Source organism: Oreochromis niloticus, linkage group LG10, assembly GCF_001858045.2.
Source record: "Oreochromis niloticus isolate F11D_XX linkage group LG10, O_niloticus_UMD_NMBU, whole genome shotgun sequence".
Taxonomy (NCBI): Eukaryota; Metazoa; Chordata; class Actinopteri; order Cichliformes; family Cichlidae; genus Oreochromis; species Oreochromis niloticus.
The window spans coordinates 30,805,952-30,826,046 of record NC_031975.2 but is presented as its reverse complement, the minus strand read 5'-3'; the positions used below and the strand labels follow the sequence as shown (position 1 = coordinate 30,826,046).

At 40.7% G+C, this 20,095-nt stretch overlaps 1 protein-coding gene across 4 annotated transcripts in view; it reads left to right on the top strand.

The window, feature by feature from the left end:
• Positions 1-20,095, top strand: part of sgcd (sarcoglycan, delta (dystrophin-associated glycoprotein)) — a 413,854-nt gene that overhangs the window by 288,035 nt on the left and 105,724 nt on the right. For all 4 annotated transcript variants that reach the window (XM_025910688.1, XM_013276741.3, XM_005472310.4 and 1 more), the window contains one exon: positions 17,838-17,939. In XM_025910688.1, coding sequence (XP_025766473.1) covers positions 17,838-17,939 — 102 coding nt within the window. The remainder of the gene's footprint in view (positions 1-17,837; positions 17,940-20,095) is intronic.

Below are 20,095 nucleotides of genomic sequence, written 5' to 3'. Positions count from 1 at the left end.
GTGCAGATGAGGGCAGGGTTTTTATTGAGGACTTCTTCGATGGCATCTGGAGCTTTGGGCGCAGCACAAAGACCTCATTTAAACTGTCTCGTCCAAAGAAAGAAGAGGAGAAAGGAGAGGGGAGGAGACATAGATCAAAGGGAGAGCTTTGTTGGCGCTGCTGTGGCGCTTTGTACTTCAGCTGAGGGGACTACCAGGCGGTTGTCGGGGGGGGTTAGACTTTGTGTTTCACAGTCTGTCGCTTAACAGATTCATCCAAAATAGGTAGCCTCGCAGTTTTATTGAGTTCCATTTCTTAGTTTTCACCAAACTTAAATTTGCATGTTTACACAAATAGTGAAGTTTCTATTTTAAGCTTTTGTGAGGATGCTTCATTATGGTCACTTAACAGGTTCCTAACCTCCTCCTCCACAATCATTATGCAGGAAAGCAAGTCCCTACCATCACATGAAACAGATTTAATCCACATTTAATTTGCATGTCTGATTTGATGAATATTTTAATGATATGATTTAATGTTCACTTATAAACATGTTCACTTACTACCTTTCTGGAATTTTCAATCTTTTCCCGCGATTAACTTGTAGTATTTTCTAAAAGAAGACATACTCATCATCACATCTGTTTTCACATTAGCTTCCCAGCATTGAGATACCTGACTGACAATCATCTGTGTATAGTCACTTTGTTGCCATCTTGGTTTTCTGCAGCCAGATTTAGACAAAAGAATGAAGTGCTAGGTTATCAGCTAGCAATCACAGGCATGGTTAATGATGTGCATCTGCTGACTGCATGGGTGCATCACACAGACACAGGTACAAGGTAATTAGTGCTTAGTGGTACAGAGATAAAGTAATGGGATAGCTCTCACTAAAACTGCAGCAGAGATGGTTTTAGTGGGCTGCAGACAAATATTTAAGAGAGTGGCGTGCTACGTTATCAGCTGATAACGTAGGTGCATCCTGATGACTGCACGGGTCCATCACACAGACACGGAAACCTGCTGCTGTTAGTACAAGCCGAGACAGAGTAGAGGTTTCTGGCAAAACACCATCTACTTCCAAGGTGCACGAAGAAGAAGCAAACGCCTGAAGAAATTAAAGCTACAGCCACACTTGTAGTACAAAGAACAACCTTAGTGTTTGACCAACACGTTTTGGTTTGTGGCCTTCATCGAGGTCATCCCGTTCATACAATTAACCACAAAACGAGATAATTGTACTCAGATTGAATTTTACTTGTTAATGAAAGCAACACCTCAAATAATGCATAACTTCAAGACTTAGTAAGGTTGAAATGTGGGAGTTTGTAAGAAAATCATCATCCATACAGATGTTATGAAGGTGTTTATTTCTCTTGTAATGTTTCTGGATATTAAAATGTAAGTCTACACGGATTGTCTCGCTTTTGGAGTCGGCCTTAAGAATGCGGGACCTCGTAATCATCGTTTAGCAGCACTGCAGCAGCACATGATTGCATCTTCCCACTTGGCAGTAAACTGCTGTGGCCGTGGCTGTGACAGTGACCGATCCTCATTTCTGCCTTTGATGAAACTCTGACACAAAGCTGCTCCGAGAACCATAAAAACAATAACCGCTTCCAATTAGCCCGCAGTAATTACTTAATAATCAGCAGATAATTGCACCACTATGATGACTGTCACAATTTATTCATAACTCTGTGTGTGTGTGTGTGTGTTGAGTACTTTCATCCCTATGGATACTCACCATCACTGCAACGTTTGAAGGTGAAAAGAGTGAGAAAGTGTAAGAGGAAACTGAGCTGGTATTTACTTGGTTGCATGGTGTTAGTGTTGTGAGGAGAAACACCCAGTGCATCATGGGAATCCCCGGCAGCCTACACCTATTGCAGCATAACTAAGGGAGGATTCAGGGTCACCTGGTCCAGCCCTAACTATATGCTTTAGCAAAAAGGAAAGTTTGAAGCCTAATCTTAAAAGTAGAGATAGTGTCTGTCTCCTGAATCCAAACTGGAAGCTGGTTCCACAGAAGAGGGGCCTGAAAACTGAAGGCTCTGCCTCCCATTCTACTTTTAAATACTCTAGGAACAACAAGTAAGCCTGCAGTGTGAGAGCGAAGTGCTCTAATAGGGTGATATGGTACTACAAGGTCATTAAGATAAGATGGGGCCTGATTATTTAAGACCTTGTATGTGAGGAGCAGGATTTTGAATTCTGGATTTAACAGGAAGCCAAGTAGAGAATACAGTACAGTAGAGAAACATTCTCTCTTTCTCTTTTGAGAAGCAAATCTAAATATTAAAATAGTTACCATTTCCTTAACCTTATAAAGCCCTGAATGCAGAGTAGTTGCACCTAATTAGCCCTACAATGTCATTCCTGCAATCACAGACTAATCAGGTCGGCCACTGTTGTCCTGCAGAATGTCAGCTTGTGTCAGATTAGACTGCTTCATCTTGCAGCTGTCTTCAGATCACCAGCTGTGTGCTGCGAATAATACAGCCTTGCTTGTCTGTGTCTGTAAATCCACTGGCCGCGTGGCATCTTGTGTACAAGCCACCCTCTCCGATGTGTCTCTTATCCAGCACAGCAAGCCTGCAGGCGTGTGTATTCACACGTCAATCACTGCCAGTGTGAAGACCTTGATGGTGCGCTGCCATTGGCCTCGGAGGGCCACGCCATCCATCCCAGATGAAGATGAAGTTAATAGGAAATCTATCGGCCTGTGACACTGACAGCCGCAGGCACAGAGAGCAGAGACTGAGTCTCTGAGAAGACTAGCAACACTTTCACCTGTTCCTGCATGTGCTCTTTATCTTTTAATGAGAGCAAATAGATGCTTTTACGCTGTTTACAAGGAAATTTTTCTTATGTGGGGGAAATGGTGACTTTCATTAAATGTGCTGACAATCTGCCAACAATCCCAAAATTCACATAGTGCCCTCACAAACATTCAGGCTTTTATGATTTATAATTTAGAAAGTTTCTGATTTCTACATTAGCATCAAACTGAGCATGCAGAGGATGACAACACACATTTGTTTTTCCATTAGGTTCCTTTCTACACTAGTATGGAAAGTTAATATAAATATAAAGAGGACTTTTTGTTAAAATAAAGTACAGAATTACAATGATGGCAGTTAAATCACCCAAAAGTAAGAATCTAAATGTCCACTAAGCATGCTACTAGTTCTGTTAGTCTGCACAGTATCCTTGTGTCTGTGCATAAGCAGCCATTAGAAAGATAATGTTGGCTATAGCATTATAGCATGTAACAGTAATTCCAAAGTAATAAAAGTTGCATACTATCAAAATACTTTAGATTAACTAACAGAAACAGAGGCCTAAACCTGTTTACAGCAGATCAACAGTATCTGAAAGTTGTGTCCTTAAAAAAAAAACAGGAAGAAAACCATCAAAGACCCGACACACGACCTGAGAGATGCATTTGACCCTTCAGCTGATCCTATTGTTCCCTGACCCCCTCGTCAGAAAGAAAAGAAAAAGAGCTGAGGTTGACACATTACACAAGAAGTGGACTGGAAATGAGTGGCAGGTCTGATGGAGTGATGAAATGTGACATTTGTGGTTCAAATTGTCATCAGTCTGTCATGTCATTACAAACACAAACCATGCAAAACTGCAAAACCAAACAAACTGCCAGTGCAGTAAAAGCATACCTGGGTAGAAAAACAGATCAGCCTCCCCACAGTCTGGACCTCAAGATTACTGGACATCATCTTAACAGAAAACAGAACAAAGGATGGAAACATCAAAAGAAGTGTTTGAATGTCCTTCAAGAAGCCTGGAGAACTATTCACAGTTCAGACTGTGCTGAGGAATAAATGTGGTCACGCCGAGTTTGAAGCTTCTTAGAATTGCTCAAACTCTGAAACGAGGGGTGATGTGAGACTTTTGCACGGCACTGTTTCAGACTCATAACCACGCACGGATGCTGTGAAGGGCCAAAACCACTTTGAGCTGCAAAATTCTTCTTATGTTCAATTCACGAGCATGTACACCCAAACTAAAAGTTCACAGAGACGCCTGAAAGCAGCACGGCTTCATAGAACTGCCACTAAACAAAAGCACAGTGTTTGTAAAAGCTTTGAAGGCAATCACAGCGGAGTGGTTGTAAAAAGCTCTGCTCCCTCCTTCCAGACTGCATTGTGTGGTGTTTTATACCTTAGAGAGCTTTTGTGAACTGCTAAGATTTGGAAAGCAGTGGTTTAAATTGGATGTAATACCCAAACAGAGAGAAAAAGATGGCATTTCAGACTCATCCACATTAGTGTGGACATGAACACTCTGGCTGCTCGTCCCCTTTTTCCCACGTTTACTTCTTTTTCCTCCTCTTGTCTTCGTGTGATCTCCCTCTCCTCCCCTTCTCCCTCCTCTCTCGACTTCACTTCCAGTCAGCATGTTTCACCTCATTTGCGCTCCGGCACATTGCCTCTCCTCGCATTCGCGCTCATTTTCTCTTTACCCTTATCTTGCTCTCTGTGTTTATCTATCTATTTTACCCAGTCTTATCTGTCCCCGACTTTATCAGCGCTCCCTCCTGCACTCCTTTCTTTCATCTTTCATTCTTGGGTTCACTCTCCACCGAACCTCCGCCCCCATCTGCTTTCCCATCCCATTGATGGATGATGTGGCGATGCGTCGAGGGCCTCAATCAGAGGAGCGGGGGGTTCACTGCGGAGAGCAATCTCAAAGCCAATTCCACTGATAGCCATCACAGTGTGTAGCTACATGACGCTGCAGCTATCACCTGTGGAACGAGAGAAAGAGAGCGGCCTCAAAGCGATGCTGCGCCAGGCGGTGCTTTGCTCACACTGTAGGACAGAAGGGAAAACTTTTTGTTGTTGTTGTTATCAAATAGATCAATTGGAAAATGTATTAGTTTGGAGTTTGGCCATGTTGGCTCCTGGCAGCCACACAGGGACAACGGAGGCTGATTGAAAGAGCACTCAGTGATGCGGGAGTGGAGAGGGAATGGATTGCAGGAAACACATTGCTGCTGTCCGAAGGTGCTTAAATTTTACTCTCCGAGTGGGCTCCCAGCCGGCCGGAGGGCTCTTTCATTTGCATTTGAAACATAAGCAGGTTTATGTTGGTTAATAAGAGAATAAACACAGTTCTTCCCTGTCGTAAGGTGGTGACCACATAATGGTTTTCACCTGGTTACATAATGATGCTCGGTCACGGCCAGTCAGCGTTGTTGCACACTTGGTACACCTCAACCTTTGATTTTCTACCTGCAGTTCAATAGAAATCCCTCAGCATCTGAAAGACATGTGAAGAGACCGTGGGCAAAAGTGCTCCACGGGTATCATCAGTGTCATGAGATACATAACCGTCAATCCATTAGGGTCAAAGGTCGAAATACTGTGAACGAGAGAGAACGTCACTCACCAAAATCCTGAGCAAACTTACATTAGTGCACAGTTGGTTTGTTGTACATGTACAATGACAATAAAGGGCTATTCTAATCTAATCTAATCTAATCTAATCTAATCTAAATCAAGTCAACCAAAAGAACAACACTGGAGAAACTTAGCTTCAAAAAGCTAACTCCTATTTCAGAGCAAGCTAACAGCTTGAGATTTGCAAATACAGATTCAACATCTGAGTGAGTCTCTGTCAGCGAGCACAACTTGAATAAACTGGCTGCCGGCTGCTTGTGTTCTGGTTATATTCCTGTAGAACAGGAAGGTTGTTTAGCACAAATGTAATCGTTATATGTGCATTTCTGTTAAATTTGGATTTGTGCTTGTGTAGACAGAAACTAATAATAATAATAATAATAATAATAATAATAATAATAATACTTTTTATTTAAAAACACCCAAGGACACTGTACAGAGCAAATAAGACAGGCATAAAAACAGGAAATAAACAATAAAAGTAAGTTTAAGAGCATGGAGCAGTTATAGGCTATCTAAATATGTATAAATATGTGATTTTTGCCAGTTAATAGCTGAATTATCAGAAACAGGTTGCATGTGAGTGCCAGCTTGACCATTTCAGTCGCAGACAGAGTGACTCTGTCTTATGACAACAGCAGGTTTGAATCACAGTGTTAATCTGCTTGAAAATCTCATTTTGAGACAAAAAAACTAGCTGAACTGAGATAAGTTCGTTTATTGGATTGAACAAATTTTAGTGTTGAGGATATAATTAGCAGTTGAAAAAAGCGAATAAATAAATGTTATTGCATTACTCAGCATACTGCAAAAATTTAAAAATCACAATAATATCATCGTTAGTGAAGTACTGTGATGATATATACTGAGGTGTCTGGGAATATCCACCTCTACCGTCCATCATCCATCCATCAATTGATCGATCCATCCATCCATCCAGTTAACCACTGAAGCCTTTCTCAACTGTCAGGGTGAGAGGAGGGGTACAGAGTCAAAATTAAAAGTAAAATGAAAAAAAGCAGACTGTGACCAGACTTCAAACTTTTCTTCTGAAATTGTGACATTTGCGCCCTCACCTCTAGGTTGTGGGATTTTGTTGTTCGTCACATTAGAAATGGATGTGAAAGGCGTATCCCTGTGGGTCAGGAAGACAGGCTTGAGGTACCACCGGGTGCTTGGTGAGGGGCTTCTCACCAAGTTTATTATTATTAGCTGATGTGGAATTAAGTAAAGAATTAAGACTCAAATTCCACCTGAAGGGTACAGTTTACACAGGCAGTTATTAATGATGGTAAATAAATACTAAACAAGGATTATGACCAAAGCAGCCTGTGCACACAAGGTTTCAGCATATTGTGGTGGACAGTATAAGTTCCTGAGAACCTGTAGCTCAGATTTGTTGGGCTTTTACTATTTTCACCCCGAGTGTAACAAATTCATGAAAGGGTTTGTTTTGTCTCTTGCTGCGTCCCTGCTCAGGGGCTAGATTGTCTGAAGTCCCGTTTCAAAGGCCTCTTCTGATGCGGCCAAGAAACGCAGCCTGATTTGCCCTGAAATGCGAGGACTCAACCTGTGTATCTTTGCTGCCACAGTCAGTTTCGGGTCAGTCGATTCTTTGAAGCCACTGCTGTGTGTGCAGAAAATACTGTGAACATAGCATCTTTCAGATTGTTCTGATGGCCAAAGTTTTTGTTTGTAGTGTAAGCTTTCTACTTTATTGGCAAATGGAAAGTCCAGTTTGATTAAGGCCGGAGAAAAACTGTGGTTACGGCAAACAAACACTGATAAGGTAAATGGAATGTATTTATATAGCACTTCTCTTATCGACCGCTTAAAGCACTTCACACTTCAAGCCAAATTCACCCATTCATGCACGCATTCATAGGGTGCTTTGTTCTGTGCATACAGCACTTTATCTGTTACACACACATTTGTGCACATAAATGGACGCATCGAGGGAAAAATTGCTCCCAGTGCATCTATTTATTATTCAATGTCCTGAAGCTGGGGATCAAAACACAGAGCTTACAATTAGTTGATGACCCACTCCTCAAGCCCAGGTACCCTGTTTTTGTCAGGTTTAACCTTACACAAAACACCCTGTGAAGAGGAACCAATGTTATTATTTTTGCCTTTCGGGAGCAAATGCACTTACATAAACTTGCATTAATATTAGACTCCAAGTTTGATCTGGCGCTGGCCCATTGCTGTGGCGCCTGCAGATCTGCCTTCTGAACTTGGATTGTGTAACTAAGAACAGTCTGCTTGTGAGCTTTGCTTTGTTTATACCAATGACCTGCCTTTGCACCTGTTTCAAAGGTTATCAGCCCATCAAGTGGTAGTTTTCAGCTGTTATCAGTGGTGATTTGCACACTCATCAGGCACTTTATTAGACTTTATTACACCTATTCTACTGCTTACTAATGCAAATATCTAATTAGCCAGTCACACGCATGTAGAAAAGGCCAAACAACCTGAAGTTAAAGTTCAAGCTGAGCATCAGAATGTGGAAGAAAGGTGATTTTTGTGGCTTTGATTGTGGCTGGTCGTTGGTGTCAGACAGTCTACTGTGAATATTGCAGAAACTGCTGACATGCTGGGATTTTCCCACACAGCCATGGGCCAAAAAGATGAAAATATTTCTACTGCAGAAAATGGTCAAACTGCTTCAAACCAATCTGAAGGCAACAATAACTCAAATAATGAACTCATTACAACCAAGACGCAGAAAAGGAACTATCAACCCACAACATATCAGACCTATAAGCAGATGGTTTACAGCAGCAGGAGACCTGAATGGTTTCTGCCTATATCAACAAAGAACAGGAAACGTGGGCTACAGTTCACACGGCTTCACCGAACCTGGAAGAAGCATTACCTGGTCTGATGAATCTCAATTTCTGCAGCAACATTCAGATGGTAGGGTCAGAATGTGGTGTAAACAACATGAAGCATGCAAGGACTGTGTGATGCCATCATGCCGTGGCCCAAGAGGAATGTTTCCAACACCTTGTTAGATCTATGCCAAAAAGATTGAAGGCAGTTCTGAAAGCAAAAGGGAGTCCAACCCAGTAGTAGTATCGATAGAAGTGTAGCTGACATCCTCTGCCTACAATCTATCCATCCATTTCCTCAAATGCTTCTCTAATTCAGGGTCCTGGGGGTGGCTGGAAGCTATCCCACCTGTCACGGGAAAGATGCTGGGTACACCAGGACAGGTTGTCAGTGCATCGCAGGGCTAGCTCAGAGAGACGACGACTATTCATGTTCATACCTTCTGCCGATGTAGAATTACTTATAATTATTTAAGTGTCTTCAGTTTAAAACCTCAGTCTCTAAATGGAGAATTTAACTGAAGTATTAGTGGAGACAAAGAACATACCACACCAAATGTAGTGAGGTGCATTTAGTCAAAAAGATTTTAAAAAGCCTCTTTGTTGGAGCTTAGTTAGATCCAGTTACCCAAGATCTATCTTACTGGGTTGCTCTGTTTGTCACTGACTTGTGATCCTGTTAGTAGGCAGAGGAGAGCACTTACTGTAGACATGTACAGGACAATTGTTTCTGCATATTTCACAGCTCCTGATGTTTGCTCTTCACACTCTGTGAGAATAAAAGAAGAGTTTATGTTTTCTGTTTATTGAAAACACCTACAGTAACGTACCCTCTGGCAATGCATCTTATCGTCTTTATTATGGGCCTAGTTTTCTTCAAGTGTAGCATTGAACTGTGCAGCACTTGATCCCAGAATAACTCCTGTGTAGGAGTATTCAAACGCAGCTTTTACTTTTAAGCATGCAGAAGTGTGATTAGCTCGGTGGTATGCAAAAAGTCTCACTCCTTGTAGTATTTCCCCCAGAGACGTCTATATTTGCTTTAGCCTCGGGTGGTGGCTTGATGCATATCGATGCAGACGCTCAATAATAGGCCAAGAGCTCCACATTATTGACAGCAGCGACTACTGGCTCTTTGAAGACGTCTGCTTCGGTGAAGGAGAAGCAGGAGCATGACAGACAGACAGAGATGGTATGGATAGAGAAATAGGATACAGATAAGAGGACAGATATGAGCAGAGAGAAGATCCAGTGTTACATCAGTCTTTATATGTGCTCCTCGCTGCTCCTCTCCCCCTTCCTTGTCATCAACCCCCCTCTGTCTCTGCTGTAGCACACAGCTGGGCCAAATAAATCTGGAGAATAAGAGAGGGAACTGGAGGCACAAATGTTATTTGCAAGACAGACATTTCTTCCTGCGCTCATACACCAACACAGGTCCAGGTAAACAGAGAGGCCATGGATATAGCACACATTCTCAATGAAACAAGTAAACACGCACGAAAAACAATATATTCTCAATAACTATCAAGCTTATGTGGAGGTGACAGTGGAGGGAATGCCGGACCGAGTGGAGATCAATTTAGTCCTTATTGCAGCAAATGCTGTGGAGAGAGAGAGAAAGGAACAAAGAGCAAAAAGAGAGATTAAGATGAGGAGACTCCTGCACACGGAGGGAGCTCAGTACATGTCTGATGATTTATATACAAATCTGTCATGACCTCAGAAGAGTAAGGGGAATAAGAAACAGGCTAAGACCTAAAGGCTGCCACCGACAGTTTAAACAGCATAAAATGATGGGCAGGTTTATTTGAAATGTAGGCAAATATTCCTGCAGCTTACCTGGTTTATCTTCTGAGAACACTGATTCGATGTTATGATTGGGAGATTCGATTTTACTCTTCCTACATTTTATACTTGCATGATTTTTAAATAACAAATGTTTTAGAAAAAGAAAAAAAGTGAAGTGTGTGAAGTTGAACCCATTCAAGGCATTCAACGGCTAATCCTAACGCCAGTTCTGTCAAATCTCACATCTCGTTTAGTTGGTTTAGTACCTACTGCCTCTGCAAGCTGCTTTGTAACCCAACCCCAGCTTTCACTCTTAATGACGTGCACTCTTTTTCTATAAGAGACCTGTGGTGTAAAAGGGAAAAAAAAATCTGTAGCCTGGATACCAGAAAAATAAAAGTTACTAAAATTAATGTTAATGTTAACATCACAACCCTAATTAACAGCTGACTGTTATTTTTTTTAAATAAAAGGGTTTTTTTATGTGCGAAAACAATGAAATTACCTATAAATGTGGTCAAACACTGCTGCAGTGCAAATGTACTGTTGTTAATTACACTCTGCTGTTAATTGGTTAATTGTTAATTGTTAATTGGTTTTGACATCTAACTTAGAAAGAAAGAAAGAAAACCTATTACTATAATTGGTTTTTACATTAAAAGTTAGATAAAAACGTCATATTTATTACATCTTACTGTTAAAATGGTATTACTATATATAAATTAATTCAATTTATCTTTTTAAAAATCTCCAGAAACTCCTGATCACAGTTACAGTATACTATTGATTACAGATTGCATCAAATACAGGCGAGTGGTGGCTTTCAGACCACAGAGAAGCAAAATGCATTGAGCCAACAGCGTGTAGTTCCTTTGGATTTAGCAATAATGGTAGCTGATGGTAATGTTGCTGTTGAGCTGCTTGTGGTCGTTTGAAATTAAAGTAGGACTGGCAGATCCTCCCATGGACGACAGGCTTGTTTATTGGGCATAAAATTGCTCACAAAATGTCGATCGACTGATAAAATATTAACGTATAACTGTGTCAAAAGCTTCTCCTAAACTGGTGCTATCCACTGAGTATCTTGAATTATCTCCATTTGATTTGGAAAGAGTGCATTAGAAATGCATTTCATGTTGCTGGCACACGGAGCCGATCGTTGTTTTACTGAAGTTTTGCTTTAATTAAATAGTTTCTGCTACACATTCCCCAAAAAGCTGCTGATGACCAAGAGCCGTGAACATGGAGAGCATATTTTGGTTGGCTTCAGGGTGACGACTTGATGATGGAAGTAAAAATATCTGGACAGTGAATAAAAACATAAGCAGTCGTACTGTGAAGGCTGTTGGCGCACATTAAATAGCATTTAAATAGTCAACAGCAGCAGGCGTGCAACGAAGAAGAGAACAATGGGAGACGAGGGTAGAGGGTAGGAGAGAAGAGGTAAGAAGGCACACCTGAGTGTTCAGAGGCCTCTGTCCTGGTCAGAGCCATCCTGAATTATTCATGGCTCGCTGTGCCGGCTGCAGTGCACTGCTCACTGCAGAGAATAAAAAAGGAAAAGGTGAGGCGAGTCGAACTGCAGTTTTTCAGGAAGGTGAAGAATTAGATTTCAACTTCCATCTCATAGAAAGAATGATGTCATATCGAACGTGGCTGCACAGATAACCACCTGACTCACCTCGTCAGTGCGGCTTCATATATCCAAAAATACGTTTGAAATTTAAATTGTTGCTTTTGTCCTAAATATTGCAGTTCCTGGAGCCTTTCATCCATAATGTGAACCATTAAAACTGCCTGGTTAAAACGGTGGCAGCAGGGAGACTTTGTCATTTGCAGAATACTTGGCTTGAATTGAAACAACAAAAGCAGAGTCACGAACACAGACTGAGGATTTTGTGTCTCGTTCCCCCTGACAGAGTCGAGACGAGGTTACGTTAGAAGTTATTTCCTTTCTCATTTATTTTAAGGTCATTTTAGTTCAAAATAAAGTTTTATCTACACCGAGCATTTATGGAGATTATTAATCATTTGGCATCACTGAAAGGTGTAGTGTTTAAGTCACAGCTATAGGATGCAAATCCTTTAGTGTGGGTAGTACATATGCTATGGATACTATATATATGTATTTCACATTTAGAAGCAGCCAATGTGTAGTGTAGAATAAAAAGGAGCTGATTTCAAACTCAGCCCCAGCTTTTAGTCTCTCTGTGGTGCTGAGACAGTTAAACTCAAACAAATACATAAACATACTCGTGTTAAATGGTTTGTTTAGCGACTCCTATCTCCCTCTGCAGCTGTGATGATTCTGATACTGTGTCTCACTGGGATACTTTGGACATGTCCACATAGTACACTGTGTTACTGCATACTTACTTGTATAGGGTGTGAATTTTAATAGAACCATGCTGTCATGATATAACAGGGCTTACCAGCACTAGCTGCCACATTTTATCAACCTTTATAACTTCATAAAGGTTGATAAACATAGTGTCAAATTCTTCTTTACTTAATACAAGAATTGAATATGCATAAATGCTAAACCATGTCACAACACCAAGTTGTAACCTCAGTGTCTACAAATGATCCGTAGCTGTTATATAGCCAAACAGCTAGCATTAGCACCTTGTGGCAGCTGTTGTTGTGATTTGGCGCTATGCAAATACAACTGAACTGAATTAGACTCACACAAAAAAATTTGTATCCAATCTTCCACTGACACAAGATTAATTTATGTTCTCAACACAACGTATATAAAAGAAGGAAATCACTGTTTAGAAATCCTCCAGCTCTGCTGAGCCTCATTGAAACCAGGCTGTGGAATCAGGGGACGGCGTATGCTTGGTAAACACTTACTGCTTCATCCCCCTTTCTGACTGTATTAGGGACTATAATTCACAAAATAAACATCTTTTTATATAATAAGTCTTAAAACAAGCAATTGAACTGGTCATGAAAATGTTTACTGCGCATTAAGAGCAACGGCCATTTTCCCATAGACCCCAATACCACAGGCGTTGCCCCCTGATGATAACATAAAAAGAAAAATGAAGGTTTCAGGCACGTCCATATCACTTATCAGACCCTGAAGCTGCACGCCCGTGTTTCATCTATGGTCCTGCCATAGATGCATATACAATATATATAGTATGCACAGTATAACCAAGCAGGTTGTGCTTACAGTCCAAGAACCAGCAGTAAATACAGGTTACAGGCAAAATTCCATAAACTCTGATTGCAGTTATAGTCTAATAACTCTGGCCTCATGCTTTTTAATTAATAATTAGGCGTGGGAGGATCAAATATATCAGAATAATAGAGTTTATTTTTTGGTTATGATCCAGTCACGTTCAACTGACTGAGCCTGAGGAAAAATAATTTTACAGAGTAAAAGTTACAGAAATCCACAAAACTCAGGTATAACCTTACTCATTACATTATTACTGGCTCTGAAATGGACTTCACATTAATTTCTGATGGACGTGAAAGGTTTGAGAGTCAGTTTATTTAATTATTTTATCCCATAATTAAGTTTGGATTTTTCTGAACCGCAACATTCACCCATTGTGTTTTAAAGAAGCAAATCCACGTAAGTTGTTCATCTGAATGTCGGCCTACAGAGAAAGAGTGTGTTCTGATATCTCAGCAGAGGAGAAAATGTATGAAATGTAGAAACAGAGATTCTGAACTGTCTGAAGCACGTTATTTTTAAGTTTCATGCATCCTTGGGGGTTTTAAATCTTCCGCTGGGCCGAACATTTCAGTAAACATGCATCGCATGAATCTCTGGTTACCTCTTTCTTAGAGTACCTGTGCTCCTGAAAAATGTAGAAGCCAGAAAATAAACACATCTTATTTCTTACAGTTGGCTTTCGTCATCAAAGTTTCAGAAATTGAGTTTAAATGACATCTGTGGGCCTTCGCTAACGGACCCGCTGATTTCCACCAGGGGATAATTCGGAGTCGTGACACGTCCAGGACTCACCTCTTCGTTTCTGCAGTGGTGCCAGAATTTTAATACGTTTTGCACAGCGGGGGGACGGATTACATGGAGGAGGCTTGCAAACCATCCTCAGTTACTTTGGGATTTCAAGGGTCCTGATCTCCATTTGCTCGTTGGAACCAGGGGATCAAAAGACGGCGGGAAAACAAAAGGAAGAGTCTTTGCAGGAGGAGATCACATGAGCAGATAGCTGGCTTTTTTCTCTCTTTTCTTTATTTCACTATCACACTGACGCCTCTTATCTGGAGACAATCCAGTGAGTGATCTCATATAATATGTATAATGACTGGATGGAAAGTGAAGGGTCAGCTGAGCCCGTTGTGTTTGAATCAAAGCAGCTCAATAGCAGATCTCTCACCAAATCTCCTCTTATCTTCAATGGTTAATATCCTTTGGTCTCTGCTTTGTAGACAGGCGGAGGCAACAGAAGCCTCTGTAACCCGGCTGCAATACCTTCGAATGACTGGCAACTTTTGTTGTATTTAAAACAATCTGACGGAAGGAGAACGATGAACTGTAACAGATGTGGTTTATTTTCAGATACCTTGACAGTATTTTGTGCTCCTTCGTAGCACTTGAGAATTTGCTTTTGTGACTAATTTCTGATAATTTCACTTTTACAAATATGTTTGCACAGATTCTTTTGTGAATGTCAGGTATTTGCCCTCTGCCACCTTAACTTGCTTAATTTACCAATTAAGTGTTTCGTATCCGTGAGCATTTGTTGGGGCAGGTTTCGTAAATGGACTTGAAAGAATTTTTACTCTGGATTGGTGAGTTTTAGTTTAAGGTTTCAGTTAGCTTGTTATTTAAAGAAGTCAGACTTCCTTCTTTAATACTTTGGTGTTGATCTTTCTTTCTTGGGTCCTCCACACATTCAGTTCAATTCCATTTTATTTATACAGCGCCAAATCATAACAACAGTCGCCTCAAGGTGCTTTATATTGTTGTCAAGAGATGTATTCTAAGACCCTTCTTCAGCTTCGAATCAGAGAGGAGAAACACACAGTTTCACCTGCAGCAAGGGCGGCCACAGAGCACTCGCACGGAAGTGAGGGCTCCGAGACTCGCACCCTGCCACTGCCCTGGTCTTTATTTATGTACATCAGTGGGTGCGTTTGTTCATTACATTGGAATGTGGATGTGTGTACGTGTGTGTGTGCGTGTGCACGTGTGTGTGTGTGTGTGTGTGTGTGTGTGTGCGTGCGTGTGTGTATGTGTGTGTGTGGGGGGGGGGGGGGGGGGGGGGGGGGGTCAGAGTGTGACCCCATAAAGACTTCCCTAAACCTGCTGGTCTGGAAGTCCAACAGTTCATCTAAACAAAAGGCACTTAGCCTAAAACAGTCATAGATACGTTTATCCTACCATAAAACAATAAGAGAAGGTATGAAGTGAAGATAAGAGTGTCCAGCTGTCACTAGCGTTGTGGGAAGAAATTTATAACAAGTCTTGTAGTGAACAACAGCCTAAGTCATCAAAAGGTCAACATGCAGTATTCTACCATGTGCAAACTTATATCATTAAAAGATTATACTGACTACTAAGTAAGACTTTCTATTGACAATTGTATGGCAGACCCTACAATAATACGTACAGAGAAAAACCCAACAATCATATGACCCCCTATGAGCAAGCACTTTGCCGACAGTGGGAAGAAAAAACTCCCTTTTAACAGGAAGAAACCTCCGGCAGAACCAGGCTCAGGGAGGGGCGGGGCCATCTGCTGCGACCGGTTGGGGTGAGAGAAGGAAGACAGGATAAAGACATGCTGTGGAAGAGAGACAGAGGTTAACAACAAGTGCGATTCAAGGGAGGATTCAGGGTCACCTGATCCAGCCCTAACTATATGCTTTAGCAAAAAGGAAAGTTTGAAGCCTAATCTTGAAAGTAGAGATAGTGTCTGTCTCCTGAATCCAAACTGGAAGCTGGTTCCACAGAAGAGGGGCCTGAAAACTGAAGGCTCTGCCTCCCATTCTACTTTTAAATACTCTAGGAACAACAAGTAAGCCTGCAGTGTGAGAGCGAAGTGCTCTAATAGGGTGATATGGTACTACAAGGTCATTAAGATAAGATGGGGCCTGATTATTTAAGACATTCATACATACACAAACATCTATTTTACCAGATAAGCTTTAACAAAGTCATATTTTAAATGCACATAAACTACTCATTTGGCTTTCATTGTTCCCTGACTCTACTAGAGCAACTTTACATGCAAAAAGTTTGAGGTTTTGGTGCAGCGCCTTCTTACATTGTGCTTAGCAACAACCTCCAGCACTCGCCAACCAGATGACCGTGGGTTGCCAGGTGTTCACCAGCTGCTCTGTAGACCTGTGGGACTGAGGCATACCGTTTAACGAACCACATTAAGATTAAATTTTACAACAACATGAATGTTTATGTCATGTTTTTGAGGCCTGGTTATAGAGCCCGTGCATTGATTGTAATGTAGTCAAAGTTGTTTTGCCAACTCGTGAATCAAATTTGACTCTATTCACATTCAACTTTTTAAACTTGTGTTTTAAATGTAAGTTCTGTAGGAGCACTGCAGTACACCGTGTGCAGCTGTATTTTGGGCAATTTGTGACGGTCTTTCCTGCACTGAAGAACCAGATCACACACCAGTCTCCGATAAAACCGAAAGGTTAATCTGTTTTCTGACCATCTGATTTGCAAAAGTGTTTGTCTCTGCTATTTTCTGGCTTAAACTTAACATTTTTGGCACAATATTGAATGCAAATCACAGAATCCTGCTTTGAAATGGAAACATCCCTCCTGTCATTTGCATATTCAGTTCTTCCAGGCATTCTGGTCAGTTTGCATTGGCTGCAGTTACATACTGAACACCCTTTTGCTGTAAATATCTAAACAAACTGCTCAATTATATGTATGAATTCTGCACATCATGTTAGCCTATGGCTTAGTTTGTAATACTAATGCTGGAGTCAAGTATCGACCAATATCACTGCATTAAAAGAAGATTAGAAGAGATTAGAGGAGCTGCTCACCCAGAGATACAGTTTAATTTGTCTAATATGCTCTGTGTACAGTGTTTAGAGTTTATATCTCTGTGAGTGTGAAACAAAATAACATCTTTCCTCACACCATCAGGTGTGCGTGTGATATTTAATTTTTTCCCCCTCACGCAGACATCTTGCCATATAGATAAATACCAGGTGCTTGTTATCAAGCTGCAGGTGTCAGAAATAAAGTGGCAGGTGTTGGACACACACAGCAACTCCTGTTCAAGGTTCAGCCCCATATTGGCACAGAATACACGGAGACAGCAGCCTGCAGAGGGTTAGCACATGTAAACGCTCAGACCCGATGTTTGGACTAAGAAGAAAATATACATAAAGGTTGAATTCACCTTGTTTCCATATCGTCTGTATGTCCTCCTTAAATCCTGTGAAGCTGTTTTATGTAACTACATGCAGACTCAGATGATTCTGGGAAAATGAGTCTGTTTCACCTTAGCTCGCACAAATCTGTGTTTTCCCATCATTTGAGGTTATTTCAGTAAATGCGTATTTAGAAAGTGAACCCTGGGCTTTGAATATTTAATCACAAATATTACACTTTCATGTTAAATGAGTTAGTGCAAAGTGCTGTTTGTTGATACCAGACTGTCAAGCAGTAATTGTTGCAGTGATTGTGCTCCAGCAGCATCAACATTTTATTCATTTGAAATTCACATCTGTGATCTGTATTAGCTGTAATGCAATTTGGATGGATATAGATATAAAAATAACATATGTATGTGAAGATAATGTCCTAATTGCGAGTGTCTTTCTCCTGCACAGGACGGGATGGGAAACCTCAGAATAACAGAGAAGGGCCTGAAACTGGAGGGGGACTCTGAGTTCCTCCAACCCCTCTATGCCAAAGAAATCCAGTCCAAACCAGTAAGTGACTCGCATGAATGCTCACCTCACATGGCACATACTGCACTGCACACATCCATTTACATTTGACCCTTTTTTAAACGTGGAATAGGCTACGGAACATTTGTGCCTTCAGTAAGCTGTTAAAATGGAAGCTTTGTCATTCAGACGTGGGTGACTTTGCTATTAATGGTCCTTACAGCTACATTCATGCACACCATTTAAGAAAGAGCCATGAAAAAAGCAGTCGTATGAGCACAATATTTATCTTCTAACATGGGAGTCTACACAGTAAAGGAAGTGAGTATATCCTTGGTGTGACTGACGATGACAAGTGGTGCAGGGATTTTCCAAACCATTCAATGTTTTTCATCTAGTGATGAAAACACTGCAGTACACCTAGAACTGTAACGTGGAAAGTTGTGCATGAAGTATTAAAAGCAAAAATAGTTCTTCTTCAGAAAAATGTTCCCCATCAGCGTTAAATACATTAATATTACTGCTGCATATGTTTAAGGTTGAACTCATTTTATATACTTAATTCTGTTTAATATTCTGTAAATCCTCCTCTAGCTTCTCTACATTACACACGTTTACAAAGGTGGTTATCAAGACTAAACCCATCTGTTATGATGCTAAATCACTGAAGCTTGTTTAGCTGATCATTCTGGCTGTTTCGACCCAAAGCATAGCAGATCTCAGAGTAGTGAAAGCTCAGCCAGCAGCAGCTGGCTTCCCATCAGTTTACCATAGAAGTTTGTCCACAGTGCACATGCACAAACCACCAGACAAAAAGCTATAGACCCACTCGTAAAACGGAGACAGCTACAGTTTCCTGTAAGTACAAAACAAGCGATGCTTTTAGCTACAGTAGCCGACCGCAGCCAGTAAAGGATGGATGCAAACGGATGAGGACATTTATGGCGTTACTGTCTAAGATGGAAGGAGATTGTTTTACAGTGAGAACTTTTAATATATGTCTATTTTTAGATTTGACAAGGCAAGAACAGTTTGCCTTGTTTGTCCTGTTAGAGCGCTGCTGCTTTATATTCTTCCATTATGGTAAAATACTGTGAGTTACTGTATTCAGGTCTTGTGATATCACCTTCTGTGTGACTTCGGCTCATTTTGTTATCCAAACCATCCAAAACAGTCAAAACTACCTCTACACATTCCCGTAACTCAGCGTATCCCACAGCAATGTGTGAAATGTGGTTAAATCACCATTTGAAATACTTTAAAATCAGCAGCAGCAGCTCATCGATACATTAGCACTTAGTCTATTTTATCACTCATCACATGAACTAAAAACTGTCTTTGTAAATTACCTTCTAGCAAAAATACAGTTTGTCTCATACTTTTTAGTGCGCTGTGAAACACTTGGTGCCTGACAATACTCAAACTGAGATGGTGTGAAGTGTCTAATGATGGTAGGTGTGGTAGTGGGAATTTGAGCTTCATACAGTGAGGTTTAAGCATGTGAGACAATCCAGCTGGGACTCCGAGTGCTATCAACTCAACTGCACGTACGACAAGCTGATTTCAGCAAATGTCTAAACCTAAAAAAAAAATCAGAAACTATGTTAAAACAGGTTGTGTTGAAGCAGACGCGTGTTCTCAGAGGAGTAACTGATGATCTGACTTCTTTTTCCTTCCACATGTATTTGGGTCAGGTTATAATGCCAGCAGGCTAAAGCTCAGTAAATCTACTATTCTCCATTCACGCCTCCTCTGGAATCCTGAAGCATTCTCAAGTCCCATAAGATATGGCTGTCAGCCACTGCATATCCTCTCAGTCTGATGTGTCCAAAACCTCTACATGAAGAGAATTCCTGTGAGCTAAATGAACAGAGCTCGTGGTTTGACCTTCTCTCTAATGCATAAGTCTGTGTCTCACTGTTGGGGCCATATTTGAGGCTTTGTGGAACTGATGAATATCATACTTATATATATATATATATATATATATATATATATATATATATATATGTATATGTATATATATATATATATATGTATATGTATATATATATATATATATATACATATATATATATATATGTATATGTATATATATATATATATATATATATATATATATATATATATATACATACCAACGCATGTTGTGTGCTGCTAGGTCACAATTGGATTTTAATTCTCACTGATTTTTTTTT